The following is a 16,632-nucleotide window of genomic DNA, read 5'->3' on the forward strand; positions in this document are numbered from 1 at the left end:
ATTAAAAGTTTGTGTAGACACTTCATCCTTTCAGTTTTACGAATTTCAAAGTTTGTGTAGATACTTCCTACTTTCAGTTTTCCAAATTTCAAAGTTTGCGTAGACAGTTCCTATTGTCAGTTTTCTAGAACATTTTAAAGTTTGTATAGACACTTCCTACTTTCAGTTTTCCAAATTTTAAAAGTTTGTGTAGATACTTCCTAGTCTCAGTTTTCTAGAAGATTTAAAAGTTTGTGTAGCTATTTGTAGGATGCTGTACATAACAATTCAGGAAAAAGGGGATTAGATGGTTTTAAAATTGCATAAACCCAGATATAGCTGAACGGAGGCCTTTCAATGGAAGAGTTTTAATAAAAAAATAATTAATTTTTTAAACTTTAATTAAATTTTAAAAAATAATAAAAAATCTTTTTAAACCCCCCCAAAATAACCCAGCAAACCAACAAGTTACAAGAAACCAATGAACCCCCAGCAAAGGCAGAAGAAACACTCCTGGTTATTGTAGCTTGGGCTGCTCCTGGCTGATTTGGCCAAGCCCACCATGGCACCACTGAGGTTTTGCTATTTTAGACCTTTCACTTTATATTAATTTCACCCCTTCAAGTAAAATGTGCTTCTCTCACATGATTCTTTGCCTATAACAGCAAGAAGTGCATTTATAGATGTTCACGTCTAAACACACATTCCTATCTTAACCCTAATACTGGAAATGCCCTTATTAGTTACAAATAAAACAGATTTACCATTTCTCAGCACAACTGGATAGTTAAGCCAGCAGCTTCTAAAAATCATCGTTTTCAAGCACCTCACTCAGTTTCTGTGCATGTTTGCCTACCATCAGTAGCAATAATAGCATTTCTAGAACTTTAACAGTTGTGTAATTAAGGGATATTTTAAGTAGCTCATGTATGACCTTTGCTACAAAAATTTAATTTCTGGTTTTGGCACCACTGCAAGCCAAAAGTTGACTGTCTATTAACACAGGAACCAACCAAATTCCCAAAGAAGTAGTAGAAATTCAGGAGAATTAGCAAACTTGCAGGTCTTTTTTTCATCATCCATAGCAAAAGTGTTATGTATGACAGGAAGTGTAAAAATTAAAAACCATGGAAGTTCATCCACCCAGCTTAGGGTTCAGCCCGCAATACAGGAGAATTTGACAGCATTTGGACAGAAAATGTAAAAATCAAAAACCACGGAAGTTCATCCACCTGGCTTAGGGTGCAGCCCTCAATACAGGAGAATTTGGCAGCATTTTGATACCCATCCCATTTGCTTTTTTCAGCTGAAGTCAGGCAAAGTCAGTGATCTTGAGGCAAACCCAGATGGAGAGCTCACGAGGCTCCAAAGAAAAAGCAATTTTCACATGGCCCCTTATGAGCTGGGCAGCAAGAGGAAGGTCTGGCACCGTTTAATGCCCTACAAGACACCCACAAAGGGGCTGGTTTGGGGTGCTGCTGCATCCCCTGGGCACTGAGCGGGCTCTGCTCACCCCTGACTTCTCAGTGTGCTGGGGATTAACCACAATGTGACTCCTGCACTCGTCTGTGGCCTGAATGAAACGGGAAAATCCTCCTTTTTGACTTTGCAAGGAAAGGGTTTGTGCCTTTTCCTTTTTGCTGAGAACAGCTCCTTTTCTTTCAGCACAGACAAAACCAATGTTTTTTCTCACTGGGCTTTACTTGGAAACGCTGGGGATGTGTCACCCCCTCCAGAGAGTGACAGGCCAACAAGCAGAGCTCCTTTAACAGAGCACCAACTTGTTGCTACACAGCCAATAAAAACCCATTGAGGTGGAATCAGCCACAAAACCTGGCTCCTCTTTCTGTGCAGCTCCTTCCCAGGCACTGGAAAGCTCCAATTCCTGCCCGTGGGGACAGACTGGAGCAGCAGCCAAAAGGGCACACGGGCATGGCTGCAGCCCCACACCTGACAGGCAATTTCCTCTCCCAGGAAAGCAGAAAAATGATGGAGCAGAGCATCTCCCCTCTGTTTGCCAGGCTGCAAATACACCCTCACCCACAGCCACAGTGCTTTTTCGTATCCTGCTTTAATTTACCAGTAATTAGCACTTCCCACTTTTAACTATTCAAATTTTGGACACCAAAAATTCTATGTGCCACACCTTGAAAGTATGATTATTATTTTTCCTTAGAAGATCTTTAAACAAACTATACAATTATGATGATGGAAAGGCCATAGATTGGAGAAAACAGGTCAAGTCTCTGAGTGCTGGCACAAGTATGAAAAGAAAAGTGGAAATTCAGGCTCTTGTCTGTCCTTTGGAACACAGCAGCAGTGAGATTGAAGAATAAAAAGTGATTTTTTTATCAGTTTAGCAGCTTCCCTGCACACACAGAATTTGGAACTTCTCAAGGTTGCAGCTTGCAAGGCCTTCTTGAGTAAGAAATCCTTTAATCCCCTAATTTTGATCAGTTGTCAGTGGTGTCTACTCACCCAAATTAAGCCTTAAAACACTAACAGGGATAGATATTTCTAAGCAGGAAAAGAAGAAGAGATGATCCAAACTGCCAGGTTTTGCTGCACCTCCAGCAGAATCAGCCCATTCTCACTGTGCAGCTACAGGGAAGTGGTTATCAATTACAGCCTCACAAAAATATTTAAAGTTTTGAAGTTTTATCAGGTTCTTTGGAGTGTACCAGAAGGAAACAGCACCTAGGACCTGCTGCAGGATTTCTCTCTGAATCCTTTCTCGGTTTGATTGTTTTAACGAAGAGACCATCCATGCAAGACAAAAATTAAACTTTCACCCTCTGTGTGAGGCAGTTATCAAAGCAGGGAGAGAAGATGAATTCTCAGCAGTCAGACTATTCCTGTGAAGGGAGCAGCATCCTCTGGGCACACCTGAGCAAGGGGAACTGGAAGAGCTTTGTGGCACTGCCAGGTTTCCTCTGCCCCTTCTGCCCATGGCTCAGTCCCTGCCTGACTTGGGGCACAGCTTTAGGACTTGCCAAGGCCGCAGAAGCAGCAAAAGCTACAAATATTTCAGCAGAAAGGCTGGAGTTTGGGTTTGCAATCCTCAAACCAGATGAGGATTTGGATTTACTTCCAGTCATGAGTAAATAAGGATCGAGCCTTACACCCTAGCTGGTGGAAAAGACTTAGCAACACCAGGTAAAAGGGGAAAAAAAATCCTTTCCAAAGACAGAAATAAGGATGGTTTGGGCCTGGTGTATTCATTTACACACTTAAACCCAAATCCAATTTGTCTCCCTGCTCCCAACCTCTGGTGGCACTTTGAGAATGTAAATCCTGTGTGAAACAACAACCTGAACCTCCCCAGCATGAGGAGCTCTCAGACTGGGAGCACTGCAAAACCACTGGGGAATTACTGAGTCTCTTCTTGTTAGGCTGGGCTTAATTAGAACCATCTGAAGACAGTGATTACTCTAAAAGGCTGTGGCAATGGGACAGGGCTGTGAAAGGAAAGCTGCAGCATCAGCCTGACACTTTACAAATACGGAGTTGAGTTTCACATGTAAACAAGCTCACTCACAAAAAGCAAACAGGATCACTGTGCACAACAATTACCACTCTAATCCACAGATTAAATCAACAGACAAAAAAAACCAAACCACCACCCCCAAAAAAATCCTACAAAACCCCATTTTTTTCCCCCACAGCCAACCCTTCACAAAATAAATTTTCTTTATGTGGCCACAACTTAGAGGAATTTCAATGGCAGCCTTGGCATTGCAGGGAGCAAAGAGTGGAGGTTCTGAATGGCTGCTCTGAAGAAACCTGGAGCCTCCCCCTTCCCTACCCCAGCAACTCTCCTTTTTACTATCTGTTTCAACAAGCTTACAATGAGTTGAGGGCTCCTGGCAGCAGAATTTACAAAATCATAAAGCAGCATCATGAGAACACCACCTCTGGCTGAGGGAAATAACATTGCTGATAACACTTATCTCCAGACAAAGTAATTCTTTTAATAATATTCACTTTGTATGAACTGCTCTGTGATCTGCTCTTCATGCAGAAAGACCCTGCTGTGCTTTTATGTTTGATATTTAAGACATAATTTAATTATAATCTTAATTCCAATTAGTTATTTCAAGGCAAAATCAATCCTGATTTTTAATAAAGCTCATTCTTCCACCATGAAACTACTTCTTCTTGTTCTTTTTTCAAATTTGAAGCCGTGCAACATCCTAACTACTTAAACTTCAAACAAGGCAAACACCTTCCTTAGCAGGAAGAGGGCAATTTATTTCCTGTGTGCAAAATGATACAACTCCAGTTTTACTTGGACAGAGAGAGTAAAAAAGTTTAATATCTTAAGTTATTTTGGCCAGCAAACTGTTAGTGTTACAAAAAGTTTGTCTGTGACAAAATAAGGAAAGACATTTCAAATAAATAAGATTATTTAATTCACCTTTTTTTTGCTGTTGTTGTTTGTGATTATAAAAAGTTTGGAATGTGTATTTTCAAATTTTTATTGATAAGACTGTAAAACCAGCTAGACAAAAGGCTAAATCTGATTATCCTTTCTAGTTTCATAATTTTTTCCTGATTTAGCTAAAATCAGGTAGGGAAATATGCCCTGAAATTGAAGGGGTTAAAACGCACTGCAACTTGATCTCAAGTGGAGCCTCGAGAATCCTGTTTAGCTTCATTTTCAGAGATCTCTGAGAAGGGATGTCCTTAAAATAGATCTGTGTGTGCTTCAAAATAACACTGAGCCAGGAATCCAGGCACCCCAGAAATGAGCACTAACACAAAACCCACAAAAGCATAAAAACAGCAGAGAGTAAAACTATAGTAACAGGAGAGTGTAAAACCCTAGAAATATGAGAGTGTAAAATTTACTCTGTGCCCTCCATAGGGCATAGAACTAAACTGAACAAAACATTTCCTTCTTCTCTGGATAACTGGTGTTACCATCAGTGGCAGAGTTGGGAATATTGTTGAAAAATCATATAAATGCAGAGGGTAAATTGGCTAATACTTGAGAAAATATAGTGTTCATTTATTCCACTGATGTCTAGTCTTAGTTCTCGTTATCCCAAAGAACCATACCAGATTTTTGCAAAAATAAAGTTGTAGCATTAAGTGATGCCACTGGAGAAACTCTTGTTTATTCTGAAATATTATCTAGGGGTAGGTACATATTGATTTAAGATGTTAGGTGTTCAGATTATTGAAAATTTTAACAGAAAGTAAAATTTCAGCTTTACCCAGGGAATGCATATGACTCTCATGTGTTCAGGTTTAATTCAGTTTGAGGGGTTATTTTATTTTTAAATAAAACAGTATTATTTGCTGAAATAACTCATGAAATCTAAGTTTACTGATGTAGTAAGAAAAAGAGATAAAGGCAGACAATGGCACATTTTAAGATTGAAGGAAATTATGTCAATGTAGAGTTCTCCCTTCAAGGAGTTTTTTTTCCTGTTTTTTTTTAAGTGTAGCTGTTGCTGTCCTGAACACAAAACAGCCTCAGAATAAGGCTCTGTCTTAAAAAATAAAATTAACGGGTCCTCAAGAAATTGCAGTAACCCAGAATTGTGTAACAAGCTTTGAATTGTGAAATCACTTCTAATTCAAATAACATTCAATTACTCTGATTGGCCTAACATACACTGCACCCTGCAAGGAACAAATGGGAGGCTACACTGCACTGATTAAATATTTATGATCAGAAAAAATATGTCACCACAGAAGCAGATCATCTTCTGCAAACATCTGATTTTCTTCCCTTCATCTAATAAGAAATCAGAGTCAGGGGGACAGGAGAGAGTTAAACTCTCCTGTTATTCTAGCTGAATAACTAACACTTACACAGTCCTTTAAAAAATAATGAGATCCGAAGCCAGAGTATTAGTTAGCTGAAACAAGGATGAAGATGTAGCTCTCAAACTCCTAAGGGAAGAAACATTTTGGGAGAAAAAAAAAGGGAAAAAATGGAATATTGTAAATCATCTTCTTTCTTTCACCTTTGCCTCCTCATTAGTATGGGTTGGAGGCTCTTTCCTCCAGCAGCAGAAGCCAAGCTCCCGAGCAAGTGGCACACTTTGTTCTATGTCCTTTCAGGATATGGAATGCCTTTCCTTGTATCCTCTCAAAAAAGAGTTAAAAACTCTCATTCTGACTGTGGCTGGATAAGAAAATTTCCAGCTCAACTCACATCCTTAAGTGCTATAGGGTTACGAGGTGTAAATGATCAAATAGGTAGTGAATAGTCTGATCAAATATAAAAGTAGTGAATAGTCTGATCAAATATAAAGTTTTTGTGCACTTACTCCCAGAATTCCATCACTGGAGAAGTGGCATTTTGTAAAGAGACTTGACTGCAGTTGCTCATGTTGAGTTTTTGAAATTCCACACAGTTTTCTAGAAAAGAACAAAAAAAAGAAGGGGTTTGCTATGTTGACATGCAAGTACAGTTCTCATTCGTGTCCCACTGTGTGCACCTTTAAAGCCCCCACTCTACACCACGTTTTCTGGGTGGGCTTAAAGGGTTTCTGGGGGCACTAATTGCCACAGCTGCTACTTCTGCAGCACCAGGTTATGATAACCCAGAAAAACATCCTTGAGGACTCTCCTATGACACTTCCCAGAGGCACAGGGCCAAAAAATCCCCTCAGGCAGATGAAAGAAACATTGAGGCAATGGATTGGGAATTACAACCTGCTCCTACTCCAGCTGCTGGTTCAGTGGATTATGGTACAAAGGGAACGTGAAAAGCCATAAACTCCCATTTTTTCCTGGGAAGGAAAGTGGGTATTTCCTCTGGCTTATCACTGCCATTATTATTATTATTATTATTATTATTATTTATTATTATTAATCACTGTTATTATTATCTCTAACACAAATGGCAAAGCAGCTCAGCACTGTGGAGCATTTGAGCAGTGATAACACTGGCCAAGCTCCTTTGCAAGGCTGCCAAAATTGATACCAAAGCCTTCCACATCCACTGGGCCCAAAATTACCTCCCTGATAGAAACTAAGATTTCAGGCAACTTTAAGTGTGCTCAAAGAACACAAAAAATGGCCAGTTACTGAAAACTATGAAAGACAACATTTGAAATTAGACTGTATATAAATAAATAAAATAAATGTGCAAAATTTCGGGATCATGGGAACAAGGACAGTGGGATGAGATCCTCCCCATGGATGTTTGGGATCTAGAGACTCAATAAGCAAAGAATTACAGATATAAATATCAATGAGAGGACAGATGCAGAGCCCTACCCTGCAAACCCTCCTGAATACATACCTCATCTTTCATGCAGGAGGCTACTTTACATGCAGCAAGGATTATTTATGAGACTACATTTCCAGAAGTAGCTTGATGAACATTATCCCTCAACATCTGGCATTTAAAAGAGCAATTCCAAAGATCCACATTTAATATTTTTCCCTCTCCATTCAAACTCCTCCTGACTTCATTAGAGTGAAAGAGCAAGATTGCAACCTGTCATCAGGTCATTCTCTGCTGCAGAATTCACTCACTGTGCTCAGGGAGAATAGATATGATTGCAAATGAGAGTCTTGGGATTTAGCCAGATCTTACAGAATTAACAAATCCATAGTCTTTTTCTGCTGACATTATATTCTTGAGGAGTAAATGCTTTACAATGACCTAACCCAAAAAGGTCCAAGGCAGTTTCACTCCAGGCTTCCTTTCTCTTGCTGCAGCGGGATGAGATTGGCCCATTTGTACAGATTTTGCTACAGCTTTGTTCAGGACAATTCAATATAATAATCAATCACCTGGGAGGATTTTTGTAGTGGTAATCTCTGCTGAGGTCATACCTGTATTCCATTCGTGGCCACAGGAAGCCCAGGGAAGCTCTGTAGTAAAGCAGTTGAACAAATAGAAGATAGCCCATGCTAAAATGATGATGTAATATACATTTAGGTGTGCCTCTATAACTTGGGTAGCATAGCCAATGCCTGAAGAAGCAAAACAAAAAGTGAGATATGAAAGAAAACTTTTGCTCTTCAGGCTATATTTAATTTAAAAACAAAAGCTTACTCTTAGGTATATCTGAACTTCAATTTTGATACTATTTATTTCATTTAATTCAAATGGGATGCCTTCTTTTGCAGTAGAACAGAGAACTGTTACCTTCAAAGAGAGGGCAAACTTTCCTCCAGCATGTGATGCCTCCTTCACTTGTAAACTGTCCCAAGGCCGTCTCCAGGAAAAATACTGGTATTCCACAGCAAATAAAAAAGACCACGTAGGGGATGAGGAAAGCACCTGCCAGTGAACATTGAGGGGGTGTTGGTTAGAATGAACAGAGCTCTCAGCAGCACAGAGAGGATTTTTCCACTACAGGAAGGATCAGCTGTGAGCCATCAGTGCAGTGCAGGAAGGTTTAGCCCTGCCCCAAATAGCCAAAGTTAACCTGTAAGCCAGGGCCACGGACTAAAACAGAGCAGACCAAAGTTCCCCAGCCTAAAGTCAGCTTGGGAGTCTCTAAAAACAGAAAAGATCCCAGCTATGCTCAGCTCAAAGTTCTGCTCTGCCCAGCACCACATCAGTCTGCACCCCCATCCTTGCTTTTTTCAGGGGTGAGGAAGCGTTACAGACATTAAATCTGAGAAATCCTTTTCCTGTTATTTATAAAATAAGGACTGAGAAAAGGGAATGAGGAAACAAACGTCAGAACTAATTATAAGGACAGAAAAGCAGGGCCTGACCTTATCAGGCAGAAATACTGATGTGAAATTCTAGGAAAACAACAAAGCATCAATGTTTTGGTTGGATGTTGACAGCAAACTCCAGCACAGGTAGTGAACCACAGCAAAACCCAAACACAGCACACCCACACCCTGCTTCAGTCACCCTGATTAGAAAGCTGAGACAACAAAATCCACCTGCTCTGAGTTTCCTTCAGCTCATCACCAGGAGTCTCTTCCCTCAGCCAGGAAATTTCCCTAGAGGTGAATCCCAGGTGCCTCTCAAGCAATCCATAGGGATTCCACAAAGAATGGAACACTGGCATGGCTTCTCTGGATAATTCACTGGCCAGGATCATCATACACACTATCATAGTGAGTTTAACAATGCAACTCGTGGAAATCCAAAGTACCAGCTTGGATTGTTTTTCCGACAGGCATACATCAGGACCATCAGAAATATATCAGGATGCCCAGCTTGCAAAAAGATCATAGTCCAAGAAATACCTCATTCTAAACACACAAAGAAGTTAATTTTCCTCAAAACCTGAACATCCACAGCCTAAAATTACGGATTATTATTTCTACACTTCCTGTTATGACTTGGAGTAAGTGCCAGAGAAATCAAACCTCACAAATTCCAAACTACAGCTTCTAGATTTGTTCTGTTAAAAGCAATTTATTTCACAGCTAGCTCAGATATTTACCACTGTCTTCCCCAACACACCAAGGAGTTGGATGCATCAGATTTAAGCACCAAAAACAAACTCTGGTCTAATTCCAGCAGGGGGTTACACAAGCTCACAGACTGAGCCTTCACTGACTAAAACTGGTCAATGGCAAATGTCCCATGGTGCCAGGACATGACCAATTAAATCACACCCACTTATTCTATTCTTAAAGAGTACAGTGGTGATTAAATATGATATTCAAGTAATTTATTTTTCATCAGATCACACAAAACAATGATGAAAATTCTTTATACCTCATTTACAGCCTTTAAAATGACAGCATCACCACCTTTTGACAAGCTGGCACACACCTACAAATGGGCACGTAAAGATGGCTGCAGGAGCCAAAAAATCACACACCAAAAATATATTCCTGTCATTTCCTCGAGTTCTCTGGGAACACTTTGACCATCACCAAGAAAGGGTTGTGCATATGATGTGCAGCATGTTAATTTTCAGGATCTGGTGGCAGCATTCTCTAAAGAGCTGAACTCTTGTTACCTAAGTTTGGCCAAAATACAGAGACATAAAGAAAGGAACTTCCAACAATAAACACAGTTTGCACAGCAGGATTTGTCTTGTAGAAACAGGACAAAAAACAGGCTAAAAACCATCCCTGGGTACAGATAAGGAGGGACAAGGAATAGAAATTTGGCACAGCAAACAAACCCATCAAGAGGCAGATCAGTTCTTATCAGCCCTGAACATCCTATTTTTCTTCCAGCGTCTGTGTTTACACTGCCACTGACTCAGGCCTTAAGTGTGAAGAATGTTGAACCCAATCCACAGAATTCTAAACTGAGTTTGTAATTTACTTTCCCTTCTTCATTGCTGCCCAAGTCAAAGCTGATGTGCTTATTCTCAACTGTCATTTATCTTATACAGTTTACAGTTGGCTATAACCAATCCATGCCACATGTTACACTCTGTAAAAGTTGAGTCTGCTCTTTTCTCTCTCAAATAACATTCATATTTTATATTTATTAGGGATTGCTCTCTTCGAGTAACCCGTAGTTTTACATCTTCCCCTGTCTTTCTGTAGGAATTGGGGAAGTGCTGAGGGGGAAAAAAAAGAACATTGAGGTATAAAAAAAATTTCATGCGACAAAGAAAATAAATTTAGTCTTTGTGGCATTATTAGAAAAAAAAAAATATTCATCCTTCCCAAAGTACACTGTTGTGACAAATGAAGTGCTGCCTTCTTTTCTGCGTCAGACAAACTTAGTTAAGTCTGCCTGGGTGTGTATTCACATGCAGAAGGCAGCGTGTACTACTATAACTGAACGCTGGCTTCTCCTGCATGGAAAATGCTCCTGAAAAAAATGTGTCAATTTACTAATGCAACAGCAACTTGTAAAAATAAACCACACAGTGTTTGGAGAGAAGGAAAGAGAAACACAACGATTTTTCTTAGTTGTCAGATGTTTAATGCTTCCCTGTCTGCACATGCACTGAAATCCTGAACACGTCTCTCTCACTAGTGCAATAAATCACTGCAAAGGCCTCTTAACTGTTTCATTCCCGTGTTTAATTCTCATGTAAATCCACACGTGATGCCGTCTTACCTCCTCCATTCTTGTAGCAAAGATATGGGAATCTCCAGACGTTTCCCAACCCAATAATCTCCCCTGCCACAGAAAGCACAAATTCAACCTTATTGTTCCAGTGACCTCTTTCATGAACTTTCTTATCATTGCTGTGGACGAGGTTGGTACTTGAGGCTTCTGGGTCCAAAGCATCTTCTGGCTTGCCATTAATTATAGGAATAGTCTTTTCAGCTGTCATGACTTTTCAGCCTAGTGGAGAACAAAAGAAAAAAACACACAGGTGTGTTAAGACACTTGCTGGCACTGATCTTCAGCGACTGACATCTCCCAGGGTGGCACTGGCTTCTTGTTACCTACGGAAATCTGCGGGTGAAGATGAGGGAGGCAACTCCACAAGGCTGGAAAAGTTGTAAGGCAGGGGAAAAGATAAAAAAAGGGGTGGGTGGAAGAGAAAAGGTTCTGTGCTAGGGAAGGAGTCATTCCGAGTGGTGACAGGTAACTTGCTAGCAGAGAAGGAAGCCTTTCAAAAATCCCTCCCCAGGCAAGGATCCCAGCCTGCCTGACCTCCCAGAGGCCGGGGATGTGCCGCAGCTCCGGGCGCGCACCTGGGCCGGGCTGTGCAGAGGGGCTCGGTGGCTGTGGCCTGCCGCAGGAGCGGGGGCTCGGGGTTACTCACCCGGGGCTCTGCCCGTGCCTGCGCGCCGGGGACCGGGGCCGGCTGTGCTCAGCGCTGCCTGCGGGCGATGCTGCGGCTCCGGCAGCGCGGGCAGGGCTCGGCCGGCCGGGGAGGAGGCGTTCGGGATCCCCGGGAGCCGGGAAGCCTCGTCCTGCCCTGCCGCTGCTGCCGGCCCGGCGTGGGTTGTAGGATGCTCCCCGCGCTCTGGAGCCGGAATTTGCAAATGCTCATCCCTCCCCGGAGCGATGGTTTAACACCCGCCTCCCCCCTCCGCCCACCTCAGGCTGTCCCGCCAGCTCCCCCCTCCTTCTCTTCCTCCTCCTCCTCCTCCTCCTTCTCCTCCACCCAGCATCACCACCAGCATCACCAGGCGAGCATCACCACCGAGCATCCCCGGCTGCGCTCCCCGCCCGCGGGCAGGGCCGAGCCCGGCAGGTTGGCAGCCGTGTTCCTATCCCCGGCTCTGCTCCGGAGCCCTCGGGCAGGGATGGGACCCACGGGCAGGGCCGAGCCCGGCAGGTTGGCAGCCGTGTCCCCATCCCCATCCCCGGCACGTTTGCAGCCGTGTCCCCATCCCCATCCCCGGCAGTCCCGGCCCTTCTCCGCAGCCCCCGGGCGGGGATGGCACCGCGGGCAGGGCCGAGCCCGGCAGGTTGGCAGCCGTGTTCCCCATCCCCATCCCTCGGCAGGTTGGTAGATGCGTCCCCATCCCCATCCCCGGCAGGCTGGCAGCCCCATCCCCATCCCCATCCCCGGCAGGTTGGCATCCCCATCCCCATTCCCGGCAGGCTGGCAGCCCTGTCCCCATCCCCATCCCCGGCAGGTTGGCATCCCCATCCCCATCCCCATTCCCGGCAGGTTGGCATCCCCATCCCCATCCCCATTCCCGGCGGGCTGGCAGCCCTGTCCCCATCCCCATCCCCATTCCCGGCAGGCTGGCAGCCCTGTCCCCATCCCCATCCCCATCCCCATTCCCGGCAGGCTGGCAGCCCTGTCCCCATCCCCATCCCCATCCCCATTCCCGGCAGGCTGGCAGCCCTGTCCCCATCCCCATCCCCATCCCCATCCCCGGCGGGCTGGCAGCCCTGTCCCCATCCCCGCAGCCCCGGGCGGGGATGGCTCCGCGGGGACAGCCCCGCTCCTGCAGCGCTCGGGGCTGGCCCAGGCTCCGCAGGTTAAAAAAAGGAACCCGCCGGGAAGAGATGACACAAACTTCAGCTGGAAAGGGCGGCGGGGGGAGCCGGGGGACAGACGGGATGAAAAAAATAAACGGAGGGGGAACATTTGGGAAGTGTGGAAACAATGTGGGCGCTTTCGAGTTCCACCAGGGAAATGCAGAAGCAAGCAGCCTATGTGGGCATCGTTAGCTGGGGCTTGGCTTAAAATTCAAGCTGTAAAAGAGGTGAGAAGATGGGAGAAATTATTACAAATGGTTTCATTTCAGATTGAAGCAAATATTTCAAATAGAGATTTTTTTTTCTGTCTCCTTTTTAAAATTTTTTTGTAGGTCAGTCATTTTCACCCTGTTTCCATAGCCAAATGAAATACCTTTTCTTTCTTCATCTCTGCAGCTTCTTGGCAAATGACAGCAGCCAAGCCAGGTTCTTGCTTCAAATCTTCCCTCAGCTCCACACTCTGCTGCAGTTATGATCAGCAAAGCTTTGCTCTGCAAGTCCAGGGGATGCACTTTGGAACTCACAGGCTCCAAAATCCCGGATTCTCTGCTGGAAATGAACCAGAGACAGTCAGATCTTCTTCCATGTGAATCCTCTCCCTCTCGCCCTCCAGCTCCAAGGGCTTTTCCCACTGCCTGGTCACCTGTTAGCAGTGCTCATGGAAGACAAAGGAAAGGTGCCCATGGATAGATTTTAAATTAACTTGAGCTGACTTTGTACCCTGCCTGTACATGACACATTGGAGCTTCTGCTGTGGTTAAAATTTTCAGGATTTTGCATTTCAGTGATGTCTGTCACAAGAGTGGGTGCTGGGGCCTCACCCTGTCAACTCTCTGTCACATCAACCCTTGCACCTAACAGGTGCAGGATGAGCCTCTTCCTTTCCCTCTTGATGCCAGCATTTGCAGTTCTAGTCAAACCTGTCTTGGGAAAGGAGACCTGCCAGAGGGAAAACTGAAAAAAAATTGCAAAATTCTTATATTTTTAATTCTTTTTAAAGCATCCTTACCACAGATATTACCAGAGCTAGGTTTGATTTTGGGTGGTATACTTGTGGTTTTTGTTTTAAATGCAGCTGTTATTCACTAATTGAGAGTGGAATAGATCAATTTTTCCCAAGCTGACTTTGCACAAACTAAACTCAACTTGGAGGGTTTTTTGTTGGTTTATTTTTACCTTCTTCTTCATCTTGTTTTCAGCAGGGATCAAAACAAACCCTGTTTTTCTCTCTTCCAGCCAGGCCTAGCAGGCTCAACAGGATACACTTGAACATCAAAGCTGACAGTGAATTCTCATTTTATTCCTGAGAGTAATTCTAAAAACGGAGGGAAGATGAGGGACAGTAAACATTTGATGATTCAATGTAGATGAGAGACCAACCTTCATCAAATAGATTGATGATCCCAAATTGAAGGGCCTGCTGCAAGGGACAGTCTGCAGGCAGATGCTGAAGGTGTTTATGTGCTGATTTGTTCTGTATTTGAAATGATTAATTCCTGCTGTCAAGTGTTTTATCCACTGCTGTATTCCAGCACCAATTCCCATTCAGTCTCCTCCCAGCTGAGTGTTTATGGAAGTAATTGCTGGCTGCTAATCCTTGTGAGCACTTCTCAGTGTCTGCAACAAAAAATGACAAATTTTAGACAGGTTGAGAACCTTTTTTTTTTACATTCTGGTGGGGCCTTTGCTGTTGCAGTGAGAGAAATTCCCTGGATTACAGGCCAGGAGTCAGTTCATGCTCTCTCTGTGTCTCTGGTGCTCCTCATCAGGAATTCCTGCCTGCTCCTCCCAGCCTGTTGGGACACCCTGCACAAGTTTCCTGGCCATGCTTTTCAGGCCCCACATTAAAATAATGTGTCCTAAAAAGCAATTCGAGTTCTGCTTTATTCAGGTTTATCTCCACACTCCCAAGGAATCCTTTACAACTCTGTGCAGAGAGTACAGGGGTGGGGGTGGAAATCAGATGTTTCTGCTCACCAGAGAATGGTGCTGTGAAGTACCAAATGTTCCAAGGCTACATTTATTTACATTTATAAACTAAAATTAATCAAGAGAAGTCATTTATACCTAGAGTAACTTGGGAAAACAACTTCCAAGAAAATTCCACATGTCCACAGGATTCTGCCAGGCTGCCAAAATTAATGTGAGCTAAAGTCATGGGATATAGCTTTGGAAATTAAAAATTTGGGCTTGGCTCATTTCTTCCCCTATTTTAACTCTGAATTTCTGTGTTGTTCCTGCAATAACAAATCCTGTGACAATATAACTGGGGGGGGTAAACAAGAATCCTCTCCAGATTTAAAACCTTCAATTTAGATTTGCTATAAGCAAAATCTGCACAAGCCTTCTATAAAGATTTCATAAAGCTGGACTCTTAGTGGGTAAATAGCTACACAAAAGCAAAGAAATACAATCAGAATTTCAGCAGTGATAATAATCTGACAATATTTTGGATCAAAAGCCTAAAATCACAAAGCCATTTGTAAACAAGATCAACACATTTAGCTGTTTTATTAGAGGCTGACTTCAATCAAAAATAGGCTGATTTGTGCCTAAACAGTTTTTGTAATGGGAAAAAAATATTCCTTTGTTGCAGATAATTTTAAGTAAAGCACCACCTGATTGTTTGGCTTCTGTTTAGAAAGGCTTAACCCCTATCATCATAGATATCTCTCCATCCAATTTATTGCCTCTCAGTGGGTGAGATGCGGAGTTTTGGGTTGAGGAGAGCAGCAAAATTCACTTTTCCATCTATTGATGTTGCCCTTCCTTTGTCCCCTGCTGACAGTCTGAAACCAGTATTTTGTCATCTTCATTTTATCTTCCACCCCCTCTTCTAGACAGGAGTGGGTGAGAATATTCCAAATAGGGGATTTCTGCTGCAGACTTATGCTGAGCCCCCGGAAAAGGTGGCACAAATTGGGAGTTCCTTGAGTTAATTCATCCTTTCCCACTGTGCTTTAGGGACACACCCTTCTGCTAATGGGTAATGGTACCTTGAGTTCCTTAAACAGGTATTTTATACACAGACAACACTTGGAGAGAGCCTCCAGTCCTGGTTATCCACAACTTCCAAGAGTTTGCAGTCACCCATCCCACTGAACTGAAATCTAGAAAATGGCAAATACATGCCAGCACTGAGAAGACACTTTTGAAAGGTTTTAATGAGACAAGTGAGACCAAATAAAATAATACCAAAGCGACCTGAGAAGAACTCGATGCACAACACCTCAACTGCCTACAGTCAATCATTGTTGCAGCTTAGAAGCTGAATTTGCACTCTTCATGCAGATACAGATGTTATCAGCATGCCCAACTCACAGTTACTGGCAGCTGCTCCAGCCTGGAAAAGGAATGAACTCTGAGGAGAGTTTATGCTCAGCTCCTCTGGATATATTTTCAACTATAAAAATATTCTCAAATATTTTCAACTTAAAATATTTTGTATTATTAAAGGTACTCAGTGAACAGTGTCATTATTTAATTCAAGTTACAGAAGCTCTCTGCAGGCACATAAAATCTTTTATTTTATCCTGGACACTCTTTCTTTCCCTGTTTTAAAGTAGGGTTAGGGGTTTCTTTGTGCACTGGATGCTCCAGATCAGTATGGGAAGATTGTTAGGAATTAAATTTCAAGGAATTGAATAATTCTCACACCTCTGGTAGGAAGAAGCATCTCCCCCCACCCTTAGGTAGTGGTCCAGTGCCCTTTGTTTCTGCAAGCAGCCCACTGAGCCAGGCTTTGGGTTAATCCTGGAATTTCACAAAACCAACTTGCCTTTGGATTGAGTCTATAGCATAATAATTAAAAAAATGAAATTCCAGCTTATAGATGAAGATGATCACTC

General features: G+C 43.1%; 1 protein-coding gene and 1 long non-coding RNA gene across 2 annotated transcripts in view; one reads left to right on the forward strand and one right to left on the reverse strand.

Annotated features, from left to right (window-relative positions):
• The window catches only part of SLC6A11 (solute carrier family 6 member 11), a 93,656-nt gene extending 81,812 nt beyond the window's left edge, over window positions 1-11,844 (reverse strand). Inside the window, exons 1-5 of the mRNA XM_021530472.3 lie at window positions 11,610-11,844; window positions 10,952-11,182; window positions 8,099-8,233; window positions 7,783-7,923; window positions 6,264-6,354 (exon numbers count right to left, since the gene is read on the reverse strand). Of these exons, the coding sequence (XP_021386147.1) occupies window positions 6,264-6,354; window positions 7,783-7,923; window positions 8,099-8,233; window positions 10,952-11,171 (587 nt within the window). The 5' untranslated portion in view covers window positions 11,172-11,182; window positions 11,610-11,844. The remainder of the gene's footprint in view (window positions 1-6,263; window positions 6,355-7,782; window positions 7,924-8,098; window positions 8,234-10,951; window positions 11,183-11,609) is intronic.
• Window positions 11,845-11,883: 39 nt separating this feature from the next.
• Window positions 11,884-16,254, forward strand: LOC116184107 (uncharacterized). Its single transcript, XR_004148847.2, has 2 exons — window positions 11,884-12,044; window positions 13,181-16,254. It is a non-coding gene; the product is annotated as an uncharacterized LOC116184107 (long non-coding RNA).
• The last annotated feature ends 378 nt before the right edge of the window (window positions 16,255-16,632 follow it).

The sequence above is a fragment of the Lonchura striata genome, chromosome 12 (genome assembly GCF_046129695.1).
Source record: "Lonchura striata isolate bLonStr1 chromosome 12, bLonStr1.mat, whole genome shotgun sequence".
NCBI lineage: Eukaryota > Metazoa > Chordata > Aves > Passeriformes > Estrildidae > Lonchura > Lonchura striata.